General features: G+C 34.4%; 2 protein-coding genes across 4 annotated transcripts in view; both read right to left on the minus strand.

Annotated features, from left to right (window-relative positions):
- Positions 1 to 321: 321 nt before the first annotated feature.
- Positions 322 to 2,802, minus strand: LOC120771676 (phenoloxidase 2). The gene is made up of 4 exons (XM_040099798.1): positions 1,728 to 2,802; positions 1,038 to 1,659; positions 746 to 981; positions 322 to 675 (listed from the first exon to the last, which is right to left on the minus strand). The coding sequence occupies exons 1-4, from the start codon at positions 2,706 to 2,708 to the stop codon at positions 463 to 465; spliced, it is 2,052 nt and encodes a 683-aa protein (XP_039955732.1). The 5' UTR covers positions 2,709 to 2,802; the 3' UTR covers positions 322 to 462.
- A 5,242-nt stretch (positions 2,803 to 8,044) lies between these two features.
- LOC120771970 (putative sodium-coupled neutral amino acid transporter 11) overlaps positions 8,045 to 17,899 on the minus strand; it is a 550,765-nt gene continuing 540,910 nt past the window's right edge. For all 3 annotated transcript variants that reach the window (XM_040100318.1, XM_040100320.1, XM_040100317.1), the window contains 3 exons: positions 10,375 to 10,487; positions 10,088 to 10,279; positions 8,045 to 10,029 (listed from right to left, as the gene is read on the minus strand). In XM_040100318.1, the coding sequence (XP_039956252.1) occupies positions 9,772 to 10,029; positions 10,088 to 10,279; positions 10,375 to 10,487 (563 nt within the window). In that variant the 3' untranslated portion in view covers positions 8,045 to 9,771. The remainder of the gene's footprint in view (positions 10,030 to 10,087; positions 10,280 to 10,374; positions 10,488 to 17,899) is intronic.

Raw genomic sequence — 17,899 nt, forward strand, 5'->3', positions numbered from 1 at the left:
CGCCAGTAAAGAAGAAGAAGAAGAGGTCGAAGGTTGTCCAGAACGAGGCATGTTTTCAAAATTTGAGACAAATTCTTTGTTCCATATTTGTATCCGTTGTAAAAATCGCAACGCACTACTGAGATGCACCGACTGAAGCAGCTGCTGTGGACAAACTGGGTTACAGATCGCGCTCATATTTGGCATAGTAATTAAAGACCGTTCTACCCACTTATCAAAATACATTTCTTTGAAATATCATTTGCCTGCAGAATTTAATTACAACTTCCGGATGCTTTTCTGTCACAATGTATACATCTATAAAATATGTTAACAGTATAATTCATATGCAAAATTATTCTTTATTTAGTGTACTGATATAATGTATATAAAAAATTGTAGGATTATTATTTCCAATAAAGATGCATTCATATGCTAGAATATGTTTGTAAGTTTCTCGCAATTTGCCATTGTGTAGCTGAATTAAGTGTTACGAAGTACAACACGGTTTTCGTGGCGAACAACCACGTCGACAATGCTCATATTTGGTGTCAAGAAATTGACCAGACGGTCCGCCCCAGCGCGTGACAGGCGGTCAAAAGGATATCCCATAGGTCGTCGATCCGGATAGAGACGATCTCGCACACCACAATAGGAGGCTGCGTCGCTGCATGTACCCACCAATTGTTGCTCGATCTATAAATTGTGTTCGAAGTTACCAAAGTACATAAGTAAATATGGTTTACAAAAATACGATTTTCTTTACCCTATCTTGATCGTAGTTGGACACCATTACAAACAGCTCACAGCGTAGACCTTCGGGCAAACCTTTCGGAATAAGCATGTGATTGGGCCATCCACAGCCACAGAAGTTGAATTCTAGTTCCTCTGCACTACCTGCTGCTGGGCGACTTACATCTAAATTGCGGAATGTGCGCTCGAAGGGAATGGTGACGCTGGACTCAGTCGATCGGCGACGAATGGTGTTTTGGCCAGGATTTACTGTAGATTAATAAGTATTCAAGTTAATTACAATTTAACAGAAGCTTATTACTTACAGGTTACAATGAATTTATCTAATTCAATCATGAGTAAACGTTGATCCTTGAAGAGCATTCCTTGTCCGCGTTCATCTACTTTCGGTCCCAGAAAGATACGTACTGTACCAAATCGCTGTGCACCGCTATTGTTGTTGACGTTAATGGTGTAGGTGAATGGTGTATGTTGAAGATGAGTGAAACGGGCAAATACATTACCACGTGGCACAAAGTCCATTCCTCGGGACAAATCGATGTCAGATTGTTGCCAAAATGTTTGAAGTACATTTGGTCGACCGCCTTCGGGACTCACCTGTACACCTGTAACAGAAATACCATCATAGCCGAGTTCATTTAGGGTGTATGGAGAAAGGCGAGTCTTGTGTTCTTGGAAAATGTCATCGATGTACGCGTGCCATCTGTAAAACACAGGATCACGCATAGCAGTGGCAGAATCTCCCATTACACCAAAGGATTCCAAATGACGATGATCGGGATCGTGGGAATAGGAAATAAACACATGCCCCATATTATGGAAATCACCATACAAACTACGATTGGGTGATACAATAGATGACTCCATCATGTTGCCCAAAACATCAATTCCGCGCACTTCGTCCAATGGCACACGATTGCCACTTTCCTGAAATTAATAAAATTGTCAACACGGATACTTTGAGTGCACTTGCAATATAGTTTATGAGTGCTTACATCAGTGGCAAAACCTTGGGATATAGCTTCAAAAATACGATCCCTCCAGCGCTCCAAATCACTTACATCTAAATTTATTTGATCCAACTCTCGGTTTAGGTCCGACAACCTTGTGTCTTCGAATCGTGGTGGCCAAGCGCGACTAGAAACCAAAGAGTCCATCTTTGGGAAGTAACCCTCTGCGATTGGTTCTCGTAAATTGTTAAAGCGCACTACTCGTGCGAGATTATTACTGAAACGCTCTAAATTGTAGCGGGCCACTACTTGTTGATGCATGTAGTAGAAGAGCTCACCGCGACGATCCTTATTCACAATAGCTCGATCACCAGCTTCAAAAGGGTATATCAAATGCCAATGCCAATGATGGAGATTAATTCCAAGGTCTTCCCGGAAATACCATAATCGATGTTCGGGCTCTAGATCGGAAGCGGTATAATCCCGCGGAATGGTAATTGGCATACGCGATCCCTCGGGAACTACGGTAGCTTCTTCACGTACTTGTCGAAAAACTTGGGAGTCTACAAATTTGTCGGGAAAATTTTGTGCAAAGGATGGTAAATCAAGTCCTTTGGTGTCCGGTCGATGAAGTAGTGCCACAGATAGTGCATAATTGAACAAATATGGATTGACCCGATCTCGGGCATATACAGCTACACTCTGAAGATCATCAACAGAGCGCAATCCCATGAAAATGTCAATTAAACGACCGGCAATACGTCGATGAGCCGGAATAAAAAGCGAAAATTGTGCATCTCTTGGCAGCGACATTGGTAGACGAAGATCTGGGACAGCTATGTCTCTAACTGGAATACGTTGTTCAGCTTTTTCACCAAAACGGGTCTGCACCTCATTACCGATGGGACGGTAACGATCGGTGAGAAACTTGTCGGGAACATCGAAAACGGCAGCCTTTCCCTTCTCCATAAAAATGGGTTCATTGGGACGATCGAAGAGCAATAAAAGATTCTTTTTATCGGCCATTTTTAACGATGTCTGTAAGTAACCTTCTGCTCTACAAACAATTATTGACAGAAATCGGAGATCTGACGAATATGCGCAATGTACAACTATAGTTCCAGCGCGAAACTGATGAATTCCAAAATGAATGTCAGCCTTTTATACAAATTCACATATCAGAGAGTGGCAATTTACAAGTAAGAAATTATTATCTTGTCTTGGTGGTTACATTTTATTGTGGTTTCTAAAATACCTTTAGAACATATGAGTGCCGATAATATCTTCTACACAGTACACATTTGTAAATGTGGTTAAAAATGGGAAAAACTTCAACTGGTGCACAGTCAATAAAATATAAAAAAAAATTGATATAAAAATTATGGAATATTTTATCAAAAGTAGCAATATGTAGGAACCAAGTATTTAATGGAGTACGCATTAAGTCACACACAGTAAACCGACTTGCAGTTGAATGATGTCAATAAATTTATTTTTCCACTAATAATATATTTGACCTATATATAACAATATATACATACGTATTTAAATGTACATCTTTCAGATCTATTTAATATTAATTTGTGTTTGAGCTACTTAGAACTTACACAAAAAGTAAATATGTAAATATATGTACATTTTCCCTTTTATATTAATATTTTGATTTCACCTGTGTGCATAATTATTTTTGATTAATTTCCATCATTAATAAATTTAATTCCTTCTTCTATGGATATTTTTCTACACGTACATGCAAGTATTTTAGTACAACAAGACAAAAAAGTAGTTTATGCATTTTTGTGCATTTCCCTAAACATGCTCTATATAATATTCTAACAAACTCTGTTCTACTCCCGCATACATGTGTATGTTGGTACTTGTATGTAAATATTTATGCATAACATATTGTGTAAATGGATAAAATCAATAACTTCAAAAAGCTTCATAGGTCTCTTATATGTTATATTCGTATATTGCAAAAACTTAAAATATACGCTACAATTTAAAGCTAGAAAATGTACATCGTTTGTTTTTTTTTGTTTATTAAATGCACTATAAAGTATGTACCGGCTTCATTTGAGCATAGAAGTTTGTATAAAAAGTTCTGATATGTATAGTTTAAGCTCTTTAGAACAGACAGGAAGGTGTATTAACAAATTAACATAAAATTGTTATATGTATAGTATTTCAAATATTTATATATGTATGCAAGTACCAGTAAGTGTGAAATAATATACATATATTCACTATAAAGTTGTATATTAAGGGATCGTCTCAGTGTGGAATTTTCGAGAAATCGATTTTTTTGTTGCATTAACGGATTATACACTGTAATAAAATATAATAATGTAATAAAATAAATAAATTCCCTCAAATTTTGAAATCGAAATTCATATTATTACGGTCATTACAGTGTTTCTTGTAGGAAGTGAATAGAGGGGGGAACATAGCGACTCCAATCTTTAAGCGCGTTTTTCACAGAATGGTGTTTTTCAAAACGGTTTCCTTTCTCAAAAGAAGAGTTTTAAAGATATCTAGTTCTAGTTTGGAGAGAACATTTTTAACGTCATTCGCCAAATTCGATACTTTTTGTTCAATCCGTCGCCATTTTGTCAAATTTCAACAAAACAAAAAGGCTTCCATAGCGCGATAGCGGCTTTTCTACAGATTAATAATCTTTTTGAAATTTTTGTTTTAGACCGAAATTGCGGCCGCAATCGTGGACATCGTACAGAACCTTTCTTTTTACGTGTCATTTCAACAATTTATTTAACTATTATACACCCAAAAAATAAACATAAAAAAATCATTTCGTATTCGTCATGAATGCATTTATTTACAAAAAACAAGAAAAAACGTTAACTTCGGCTGCACCGAAGCTAATACACCCTTCACAGGTGCATTTCTTTTAGTAACTATGTGTTCAGTTTGTATGGCAGCTATATGCTATAGTAAGCCGATCTAAACAATTTCTTCGGAGATTACGTTGTTCCCTTAGAAAGTAATCTATACCAAATTTGGTGAAGATACATTGTCAAATGTGAAGTTTGCCATACAAGAACTTGATTCCGATCGTTCAGTTTGTATGGCAGCTATATGCTATAGTTAACCGATCTTAACAATTTCCTCGGAGTTTACATTATGTATTATCTTAGAAAATAACCTGTGCCAATTTTTGTGAAAAAACATTGTCAAATGTGAAGTTTGCCATACAAGAACTTGATTCCGATCGTTCAGTTTGTATGGCAGCTATATCTTATAGTGGTCCGATATCGGCTGTTCCGACAAATGAGCAGCTTCTTGAAGAGAAAATGACGTTTGCATAATTCCAAAAGGATATTTTAAAAACTGAGTGACTAGTTCGTATATATACAGACGGACGGACGGACAGACAGACAAACGGACATGGTTCAATCGACTCAGCTCAACATACTGATCATTTATATATGTATATACTTTATAGGGTATTCGACGCTTCTTTCTGGGTATTACAAACATCGTGACAAACTTAATACACCCTTTCAGGGTATAACAATTGGATCGATTAGCTTATTTCAACACTATAAAAAAAAACACGAAAATCAGTGATATTTCGGAGGGTATATGTGTATCATAATTATATGCTCAATTACACATTTTTTAAATTTGTACGCTCAATATTCTAAAATACTGCTTTTTTTGAATGGAAGTACTTAAGACTTTAGTAAACCCGAATGACTGATTTTAGGATCCAAAAAAGTCTGAAAATAAGCGAACTTACTACTTTCATCAACAATTAGTTCATTATCAATAGAAAAAACATCTCGTTTTAATTCACAAAATCTAAATAAACATACTTAAAAAAGTAATGCTGCATCACAAAGCAGAGCCTCAAGTGACTCGGAAACATGCCTGTAAGTGTCATTTATTTAAATAACAATTGTTTTCACATAGTACATACATTCTTCATATATTTTAGCTGGTTTTAACTAGTATGAGACAGACATATTCCTGCTAAAAGTCTGGCAAATTCCATTTTATTTTTCATATTTTTCATTCCAATTTCCAAAATTATAGTCGGATGGCTTGTTAAGCTTGTGGTTCATACCAGTTGTTTACGGAGTCAACTAAAGGTTATTGTGGTATACAGACATACATATATAAATATTGTGCTTATATATTTTTTTCACGTAAATATAGTAGCCCTATATACATATAATAGTATATAACTTTTGATTTAAAATATAAGGATACAGAGAAAATACTGCGTTTGCGAAAGTAGCATTATACATAGGTAAATCAGTTGTATATGTAAATAGGCTGATAACAATTTTAATATTTTATTTTAATTCCGTTTATGTATGGTCCTTTCATATTTTGTTGTCCTTTGTAAATCTTTGGCATACAGGTAACATTTTACTTTAAAATATTTTATCAAAAGAGTACTCCCCTTACGTCTAGGAACTTTAACAATGCTCCATAAAAATAAATTTTCTCAGCTTGAAACTTTTAGTTATCTTTGCTTAGCATTTACAGACATAAATATGTACTTAAACATATGCACATATATTCGAATAGTATACTTCACACATACATATGTACACATAATTCATATGTAACTACTTGTATTATCTGCATACAGTACATATAACCTATATGTACATATACACTGGGGTGGTCTTTCTTCATGTTACAGTATAATTGTTGATACCGAGCGAAAATGTAACCAAAAGTTTATTGCACAATTTTTTTTGGTATTTTTTTTTGTATAAAAGAAAAGCATACTGATATATTACGTTACATGCAAGTGGCTTTATACTGTAACTATATGTATGTATTTTAACTGTACACAAATTTGCAATATTTTATGAATAAATAAATGATTATTTTTTAACTTAAATTAAACAAAATTCAAAAACGCACAAAAAATTGGATTGAAGGGTTTTGTACAGTGTTTGTTTTTTATTCTCTAAGCTTACCAAAATGTTGACAGCCAGGAGAATTATTGGTCAGCACATTTATGGTATGAGTGCAACTAGTTAGAATTAACAAAGATAGGAATTTATTTTCAATACAATGTGTACCCTGGCAGCATAAATGTCACTTCTTTTCTACTCTTAACTCGAGTCAATTAGCTTTGCAATAATGCCTTCTGGTAGAAATTCATTTCACATTTTAAAATTGCTATAATTTGCAGCAAATATCATTTTAGAAATCTCCTTAGGGAAAAACAGCAATTTTTGTCCTTAGTTTTAATTTTGCCGTCCCACAAATGTGAACCAACCAAAGAAATAAAGTAAAAATTTATTTTACTCAAATATACAAAAATTATGAAAATTTTTTTATGGAAGAGAGTAGAATTTGGGCGCTACTTTTATCATGTAAACGGGACAGAAAATTCTGCTAAAATAGAGATAAAGTCTAGGCGATCTCTTATTGAATAAATATCATCCATAATAATATCATCACTTGTTAAAATCAATGGCGTTTGTGAAGCAATATATACATACATATAATACGACGAATGAAACTGCAGAGTATGTTTATACTTGCTTAAATAAGCGAACTTTTGTTACTCCCCTGGAATATGCATACAATACAATACAAAAAAAACGTTAACTTCGGCTGCACCGAAGCTAATATACCCTTCACAGGTGCATTTCTTTTAGTGACTATGTGTTCAGTTTGTATGGAAGCTATATGCCATAGTAATCCGATCTGAACAATTATTTCGGAGATTATGTTATTACCTTAAGCAGTAATCCATTTCAAATTTCGTGAAGATACCACGTAAAATGCGAAAGTTTGCCATACAAGCCATTGATTCCGATCATTTTCTCTTTCTTTTTTTCAATTTCTTCGGAGATTACATTATGTATTATCTTAGAAAATAAACTGTGCCAATTTTTGTGAAGATACATTGTCAAATGTGAAAGTTTTCCATACAAGAACTTGATTCCGATCGTTCAGTTTGTATGGCAGCTATATGCTATAGTAAACCGATCTGATCAATTTCTTCGGAGATTACATTGTTGCCTTAGCAAATAATCTATACCAAATTTGGTGAATATATCTTGTCAAATGTGAAAGTTTTCCATACCAGCATTAGATTCCGATCATTCAGTTTGTATGGCAGCTATATGTTATAGTGGTCCGATATCGGCAGTTCCGATAAATGAGCTGCTTCTTGAAGAGAAAATGACGTTTGCAAAATTTCAAAAGGATATCTTAAAAACTGAGGGACTAGCTCGTATATATACAGACGGACGGACGGACAGACAGACAGACAGACAGACGGACATGACTACATCGACTCAGCTCAACAAACTGATCATTTATATATATACATTATAGGGTCTCTGACGCTTCCTTCTGGGTGTTACAAACTTCGTGACAAACTTAATATACCCTGCCCAGGGTATAAAAAAGTATGCTGTCATTTTTTTTAGAAATAAGTACAATAGTCCATACATATAATCACCTGAAATGCAAAATAACGTAACAACATTTTCGGAAATTTACAGTGGCATGAATGAAACACGGAATAAAATGGAACATGAGTGAAAAAAAAATTTTAATATTGGTTAAAGCTGGTTTATATCGGAGTGCAGAACTTGAAAATGCTTATGTTATGTATGTAATTTGAAGTAGTGAAGCGTAATCAATAAGACACTCAATTTCGAGTTTTTTGATGATACGTTATTTTGCATTTCAAGTGACGATATTGTACTTCTAAGCGCCAAAGACTTTAACTGTGAAACGTTCATCTCAACTTAAAAAGTACGCAAATGAATTCCAAAATTTATTATTTAATTTTCACTTCGACATAAGCCTCCGTAAAAGCGGAAAGCTGCCACCCTCCGCTATGTGTAAGTATATATTCAAGAATGCATACGTTACCATGCACATACATATGTATGTATGTATGTATATACGTATGTGCAAACAAATATTCTTAATGCTAGATTTAATGATTTAGAGTTTAGCTGCTTTTGACTCTAATAGCCAACTTTAGTGTAATATTATTCATCTAGAAATATGTAACAAGATTTCTTCGTGAATTCGTTTGCAATTGCCATAAGTGCTATATGTACTCGATGTTAGTTTTTGTATGTATGTATGTATGTATGTATGTATATATCGTATATAATATCAAAACTAATGTTAATTTCTGGATAAAATAGTTACTTTTGCACTTCCTGTTTTATTTTGAAATGATCATAGCTTCAACAGGTATCTTGCAATAAATGTACAAACTCTGTAAGACTATCTGTGTAGTCAGTGTAAATAGGCCTTAACTGTTAAACTCTGTAAGTTATCAGTAGTTGATGTATTTGTTTCCTTGCCGAGAGTGTTAAAGTGTCAAATTTGTAATTTTTTCACAAAGCTCTGAGCAATTTAGGATAATTCCGCGTGGACATGCTTGCGGTGTGGCCATGCATGTATGTGTGTATGTATATATGTATATAATTCTGCCAATGAAAGCACATTAATCGCTAATCATAGCCAAGTTTTAGGAATTAAATTTCCAAATAATAAAGAAATATCATTATGTGGTTATAAAAGTAGTAATGGTAACAATATGGAGTAACAGACAAAATTATATATTATATGTATATACTATAAACTACATTGTGTATAAGTTAGAGCATCATATTCAACAAAAATATTTATAATACCGAAAAATTTCTTAAATCTATAAATGGGAATTTGACAGTGAAATATTGTTAGCCATATATATGTACACCTTTACAGTGTTTTTTTTTTTTTGTGAATCTACTTAAACAGAAATCACAATTAGCGAACTTGCAAGATCTATTTATCTTTGCGCCATATTTTGAATCGCTAGTATCTCGATTGGACTTTTGAACAAACTGTTTTTAAATTTGATTTCTTAAATTTAATATTTTCCCTAAAAAATATTTTATGCACGTCAACTTCGACAACATATTCGCATTATGGTAGCGCGTGTGTGTATGTACATACTAATCAACTGTAAACACATATTTAACAGGTGCATACGTCTGTTTTAATTGTAATTTAAAACGATTTCTAATATGTATGTATGTTTTAACAAGTGGATCACTGGTACTCGGCCTGATTAACTATTTTATTTGTGACCAGTGGAAGAATTTGTTTTTCCATTCTCCGTAAATTCTTGCTTACAGTAATCCATGACAACATCCGCACGACAATCTCCCATTAGTCCAGGTAGGAGTACGGCCACACCCATTATTGTTACAATGGTTCCAAAGACGACCAGACCGAGTGCCGGTAGTTTTTCGCGGCTGAAGAGAGAGTGAGATTCCATTTGTATGTAAGCTAGACCAGGGAGAATGTATGCCAAAGGAATCGCTGCCAAAAGTCCCTACGAATAATAATGGAATAAGTATTTGTAATTTAACAACACTAGTCGCTTTACTTACATTTAACTCCAGTACCGATCCTAAACAATCAGTTAATGGGGAAATGATGAAAGCGCTGAAAACTATAGCCAACGTAATGGTTTTTCCATATTCATCAATATCAGCACCCTTCTCAAGATTGGGATCTTTGTCTAATGTCAGCTCACTAATAGGTTCCTTCAATACAAAGCGGTGCACAAAAGCGCGTACAATCTGAAATATTGTAACAATAAAGCAATACATACAATACAACTAATTTACATATGTATGTATGTCCTCAGACATTCTTTTCAATAAGATCATCTAACCTCTCGAGAAACAAAACACTCTATTGGAAAAGTCAATAAAATTGAAATAGAGAAAAGCACCCGTGAAAAATTCATCAGATCATCATTCCAACAGTAGTTCTCCAATAAATCGCCTAAAATAAGAGATAGAAGTTTAATAAAATAGAAGAATATATTCATATAGATATATGCTATATAAATGTGTGTATTTATATTTTCCCAATTGATTTCAGCTGAAAGAAAAGTTTTAGAACAGTTAACATTTAACCCTTCTCGTTTCCTTAAGGGGGTATTCTTGTCTAGGATTTTGAAAAAATCGATTTTTTTTGCATATCTTGAAAGTTTAGACTTTCAACAATATGGCCTTGAAAGGATTTTTCAAAATTAGACTTATTTTCGGAGATACAGCCAATTTTGTGACTTGGCGTCCGTGTTCACTAGAATTGTCTCCTAAACTTTAAACGCGTTTTTCTCAAAACTGACTTTTTCGGAACGATACCCACGATTTCTCAGGTTCTGCTAGACCGATTTACTTGAAATTTTTATGGAGTCTTCTGTATAGGCTTGTCTATGGTTGGAACTAACCCCATCCCCAAATTTTCATTTTTATTATTTAAAAAAAAATCGAAATAGTCAGAAAAAGTGATCCAAAAAAACTTTTTTTCAGGCAGTCGCCATTTTGTGAAAAAAGTTTTTCCCACTTTTCCGTAGTTTCGGCCATTGCGACATTATTCTAGATTAATAATCTTTTTTTTTGTTTCAGATAACTATGTAGTAGGGTTGAAATCATGGGTATGGTCACGTGGAAATTTTTAGAGACCCCCCACTTCGTCAGCTCATAATTTTTGAAATTTTTTACTTTTTTTATTTTTTAATAAAAAAATGGATAATAAAATTATTAATTGCCTTTTTTACGACACTTTAAAAATTACATGAAATTCATGCTTCTAAACCATAATACCCCCTTAAAAATTTCTATTATCATTTAATCTCTAATATTTAACCACATTTGTACATTTAACGTCTATTACATCCATTTTTGTTGTTATATGGTAAATAATTTCCTCAATAGGGGTATTCTCTTGCTCTTGCAAAGCCCTTGCACGGTGCACGAATTGCAGAATTTTCCACTTGGTGCAACGGCGCAACAACAAACACACACAGAAAATATTTGCAATGGCTGTAAAATATGTCAGACCAAAACCCATGTTTTTTTCGTGCAATGACACGTACAAATATAATAGCAACCCTGTTTTAGCTGTCATTTTACATAAAGACATATTTCCCCGTTAAATTGTTGAGGAAGGTTAAAACTTTAATTTCTATTTAAATTATAAAGGTTTGCTACATTTTTTTTGATAAGAATGAATTGCAGAAGGTGTGCCAATTCACAATATTCATAAACAATAGTCATTTACAGCTGTTCATATACCACTAGATTCTGCAGCATCGTGCTTTTGCATATTTCGGTATAGGAATTTTGCATTTTGTGTCATCGTTTAATCTTGCAAGAGCAAGAGAGTCCCCTTAATGATTTTCGTTATTTAGCAAACTTACCCCGAATATGTAGGTCAGTGTGTGTGTTATCTATATTGTTATAGCTGATTTTAGATTTGAAATGCTTATCGTAGTTCAGGAAGGTTTTAAAAGGTAAGAAAATATGGCAAGTTTCAATGTATAAATAAATTAATAGCTGTTGGTTAGTCTCGCTAAAATCCGAGCACGGCTGGATCGATTAGGCTAATTTCGGTCTTGAATTAGTTGTGGAAGTCCAGAGAAGGATTAAAAGGTGAATAAATATGAAAATGCTCGGATGCTTTTGTTTTTCCTTTGATATGTCCTCCGTCGTTCAAAAATCAAATTGAAAGAATGGTTTCAATTACGTAGATTCATAAATCTCAAGTTTTGTCACAAATAAAATTCTTGTAGGCAACAATAACATTTATAATTTGGCAATCATCAGCTGATTTGTTATAGCAACATTCAAGTATTGTACTGCTAAGTGCGCGAGAACTTTTCTCACATTGATTAATTACAATTTCCGATGCCGATGCCAAGCAGAATTCGACTTGACTTGGGTCGTCGCAGTCACTCAAATGTGCGAAGAGGTACCTCACGGGCTAGGCGCGCTGATGACCAGAGAGACAGATCAAGAAAATAGTGTTTTTTCTATGTCAGAATTGCTCACTCACTAAAAAAAGTGAGAGAATACATATGAAGCAGAGAGACTCAGAATGCAGCGAGTTCGTACACATCAAAGACATCAAAAGCGAGCACAACATAATGAAATTGAGTGGTTGCGCAGACGCAGTGAGCTCTGTGAACTTGGAACGAGCTGCATTCCACTTTGATCCGGTAATAGGTTATTGTATTCACAAATCGGTAACAATTATCAAAATTGGCCCCTCCACCAGCTCCTTTACGCTCTTTAATTTTTGGAATTGGACATGATTCTAAGCCCTTCTTGAGCAACACTCAGAAATATAACAGTTGTTTCCGGATGACATTGTTTGACGCTACACATGTTATACAGAACTATTCCCATAAATAAATCGCAAGGTCAGTCGTTGGAAGTTTGCGGAATGAACTTGGAGTTTCTCTGTTTTGTGCATGGACAATTGCATATACATAAGTACGTCGCGTGTTCGGGCGTCGGAAAACCGTTATCATTGCTTATTTGCGTACCACAAAACAAAATAAAAAAAAGCAAAGTTAATCAGAAACCTTTAATTTGATTAACAAACTGTATTAAACTGTGTGTGTCTGACAATATCAAATTGAAACTTTATAAATAGCCAGTTATTTCAGGAAAACTCTGTTTTGTAAGTAAGCAACATCATGTATGTAAACGTTTATATATACCGAACACTTTTTATTAATTACGGCATCTTTTTGTGTGTTTTCAGTATATTTTATACAAAAGTTTATGTTTTTTATTTATCGATTGAAGCCGTACAAAGTTTGCCGGATCAGTTAGTAAATTTATAAAAATGATTTTAAATCAGTTTTTAAGTATTCCTGAGTGATGTCAAAAGTTGGTGCCACCAGCCCGAGCATTTTCTGTCCCCAATATATTCTATATAGTGCCTTCCGACTTCACACCTGTCTTTAAATTGTTTAAGTTGATCAATATGCGTTATATTTAGTGAAATTGAGTGGACAAGGTTGTAAGAGTATGAAATCAATCTAAAATTCTCCCGTTAAAATATTAGATTTTTTAAAAGTCAGAAGCCTTTATACAAAGTCTGTCGCAAAAGAAACAGAACTCTTTAAATATAACTGTTTGTGGTGGCGCCACCTATTGGTGGGTATATGAAATAAAAAGTTTGATCTCTTGTTGACATTTCATAAAAATTTTAAGACGATTGGATAACTACAATCAATGCTATCGATCAAAAAGTGACAACAGCTTTTGGTCATCGGTCGTAAAATGCAAAGAGCAAATATTAAATTTTGTTTTAAACTTGGAAAAACGTTTACTGAAACAAATCAAATTATGAAAAAAGTTTATGGTGATCAGTGCCTATCCCGTAGTAATGTGCATGAGTGCTTTAAGCGATTCCAAGAAGGTCGTGAGGACCTCCGTGACGATCAGAAGTCGGTCGTCTTCAGAAGTCAAAAATAAAGACAATGCTGATTTCTTTTTACGATTCCGGGAGTAGTGTACACCGAGAGTTTGTCCCACCTGGCCAAACGATTAATGCTGTGTTTTACCTTCGTGTCATGAAGCGTCTTTTGTCACGCATTCGTCGTGCTCGATCACAATACCGTGAGGCAGGGTCCTGGCGCCTGTTGCACGATAATGCGCCGTGTCATCGGTCGACGCTTGTCACTGATTTTTTGACAAAAAACTCCATATTAACCATTAATCACTCACCCTACTCACCTGATCTGGCACCCTGTGATTTTTACTTATTTGGAAAACTTCATTTGCTCATGAAAGGACACTGGTATCAGGACATTTCAGCTATCCAAAAGGCGACGACCGATATTCTCAAGAGAATTCCGAAAAATGGCCTTAAACACTCATTTGAAATGCTAATTGACCGGGCTAAACGCTGTATCGAAGCACAAGGAAACTACTTTGAATAAAAAAATGTAACTTTTGAAAAATATTAATTTTTTGTTGTTTTTTCTAACAGTCCTGTTGCTTTTGCGACAGACGTTGTATATCAAAACTTTTAAGAACCAAGACAAGACCCCACTAAACAGCTGCTCCTGCAAAATATTAGATACATAGATGAAATAAAACAAGTAATGAAGGCCTGTATTCGGGTGTAAACGAACATTTCATACACTTCCAAATTGCAAAGATTTGGCAAAAACTTACCTACATATATAGGAAAATACCATTTTTATCGCAATTTGGAGCTTACTTTATAAGTATTTGATTTAAGGTGGTTTGGCGTGGCAGAGGTCCGCTTATGCGATTGCGGTTATTTATTAACAATTTTATATTGTAAGTACATTATTAGAATTGATCATGGTTTTTAATAATCCTATTCATACTACTTTAGCTATTTCATTTCGTTTCGAAATGTTTCAAAGTTTTCAGAAAGTTAATTTAATTTAAATACAAAAATTTGAAGATATTTAATTAGAATATTCGCTAATTTACTCACCTATAATAATCATTTTTGCAGTAAATGTTTCCATCTCGCGAATAGCATGATGATTCTCGGTCTAACGGTTGTCGACAAGCGTGGCATTGTAAGCAATTAATATGCCATCGTTTATCAACTGCAGAGAGGTAGAAACGATCCTGTAAGGATATAAGATATTAAAAGAGAGACGTATATAATCAATTTTTTTCAAGCACAACACAATTCATTCGCATTAACCCATACTAAATGTAAATTTTTATACTCTAGGATATTTTCTTTCAGAAGCGTTTGTATTACATAAAAAAGTTCCTTTATTATAACAGAGGTATTAGTGTATACAATATTAGCACTTAAAGGCTTTGATATTTTTTGTTGTTCTAATCATGCTCAAGGTGTATAATAACATATACATATGTATATTCATTAGCCAATACGTGTGCAGTGGTATTACCTGTATGAATCGACCGCAACCAGCGCAATCTTCTAGGCTTCGAGGCAGATTTGGTGTTTCATTCGTGGAGTCTGGACTACTTGGTGGACCATATGGCTCCGTTTTAAAGGATATTCTCGAGGTAGTTTCCTCATTTACTTCCAAACAGTCAGGCCGCGCTCGACTTATTGCGTATTTTAATGCAGTTTCGCTGAATAGTGTGCGGTCTGCGATCTCATAGCTATCAGAAAAAAAAACAATATTTGTATGTATATTGGCCCACAAAGAACTATTTCCCAGCGAGTAATTACAAACCTTTTAAATGGCTCATTAAATGTCGAGCTATAAGGCTTGGTATTGTGGTCACAAAGTTCGGGACAGGAAGAGCAAGATCTATAAAGTAGACGATTGTTATTTACACCTGCAGCACTGCCGCAATGAGTGCTTCCTTGATGTGCTACAGGTGGGGTTGGACTTTTTTCTCTCGCACCTGGCCCAAGAAATCTTGCGCTCTGCTGCTGCAATTTTAAAATAAATATACTCTAACGATTAATAATATACATTAATTATGTTAATAGAATATTTAATAATTTTGTAATAATTGATAAAACATTACATATATCTGGCATAATTAACATTTTTAACGAGACCGCAGCGTTCATCATCAAACCTGCAATAGATTTATGAATAACTGCTTTTCTGTGCATACATTCCTTATAAGGGCTGATAAGTCTTTGGCCCTCCCAGTCATGCTAAACAAAAAATCATTATCCTTGGCTTAGCGTATTAAGAAAATTATTATAAGAAAAAATGAAATAAAACAAGTAGGTGCTTTCTGGGTGTTACTGAACATTTCGTAATCTCGCAATAAGCAGGAGTACAGGGAAATATTTTCGGGCAAAACTCAGCCTACCGTCGGTCAACTGCACATCTTTAATTAGCAAAACAATAAAATAGGCGCAAACATGTTATTCCAATGGTGTGCTGTAATGGTTTGGTTGGAAGTCTACTACTACATATGTATGTATAAAGGCGTTAGACATTTTCAAGTTATTTCCGGTGGTGAAATCGCCGATTCGAAAGCTTCAACATTACTTGCAAATTCGAAAATGAATGATAATGTATAATTTTAAATGTAATAATAAAAAAGTTTGGTAATAATAAGATTTATAGTTTTTAATTATAAACATATTCAGATTCATTTTTCTTCAGCACTATACGTATCGTACATTGAAAATGAACGTGGCAAGAGAATAATTTTTCAAATAAATTTTAAAATCAAAATGGTTGCTACAATAATATTTCCTGTAATCTTTTTGATAACCAAATGTGTACAGTTGCATAATTCGCTGATGAATAATAGGTGAATCGAAGATTATGTCATGTTCTTTCGGGTATATCTAGATAATTTACGTTGTCATTTTCATCAACAAAAGTAGCTTATGAATTTAACTACATCTGATTTATGTAGCCTGGCAACAACTGTTGTATCTGGAAATTTGTGGACACTAATGTAGCCTGATTTCTGAGCAAGCTATGATCTAACCAATTAATTTTTATTTCATTAATATACAAGGTCTGTCACAAAAGAAACAGGACTGTTAAAAAAACAACAAAAAATTAATATTTTTCAAAAGTTATATTTTTTTATTCAAAGTAGTTTCCTTGCGCTTCGATACAGCGTTTAGCCCGCTCAATTAGCATTTCAAATGAGTGCTTAAGGTCATTTTTCGGAATGCTCTTGAGAATATCGGTCGTCGCCTTTTGGATAGCTGAAATGTCCTGAAACCAGTGTCCTTTCATGGGCAAATGAAGTTTTCCAAATAGGTAAAAATCACAGGGTGCCAGATCAAGTGAGTAGGGTGAGTGATTACTGGTTAATATGGAGTTTTTTGTCAAAACATCAGTGACAAGCGTCGACCGATGACACGGCGCATTATCGTGCAACAGGCGCCAGGACCCTGCCTCACGGTATTGTGGTCGAGCACGACGAATGCGTGACAAAAGACGCTTCATAACACCAAGGTAAAACACAGCATTAATCGTTTGGCCAGGTGGGACGAACTCTCGGTGTACAATACCCTCGGAATCGTAAAAACAAATCAGCATTGTCTTTATTTTTGACTTCTGAAGACGACCGACTGATCATGACAGAGGTCCTCACGACCTTCTTGGAATCGCTTAAACCACTCATGCACATTACTACGGGATAGGCACTGATCACCATAAACTTTTTTCATCATTTGAAATGTTTCAGTAAACGTTTTCCCAAGTTTAAAACAAAATTTAATATTTGCTCTTTGTTCAAAATGCATTTACGACCGATGACCAAAAGCTGCTCTCACTTTTTGATCGATAACATCGATTGTGGTAATCCAATTGTCTTAAAATTTTTACGAAATGTCAACAAAAGATCAAACTTTTTATTTCATACTCGTATACCCACCAATAAGTGGCGCCACCAGAAACTGTTATATTTAAAAAGTTCTGTATCTTTTGCGACAGACCTTGT

The sequence above is a fragment of the Bactrocera tryoni genome, chromosome 3, assembly GCF_016617805.1.
Source record: "Bactrocera tryoni isolate S06 chromosome 3, CSIRO_BtryS06_freeze2, whole genome shotgun sequence".
Lineage (NCBI taxonomy): Eukaryota > Metazoa > Arthropoda > Insecta > Diptera > Tephritidae > Bactrocera > Bactrocera tryoni.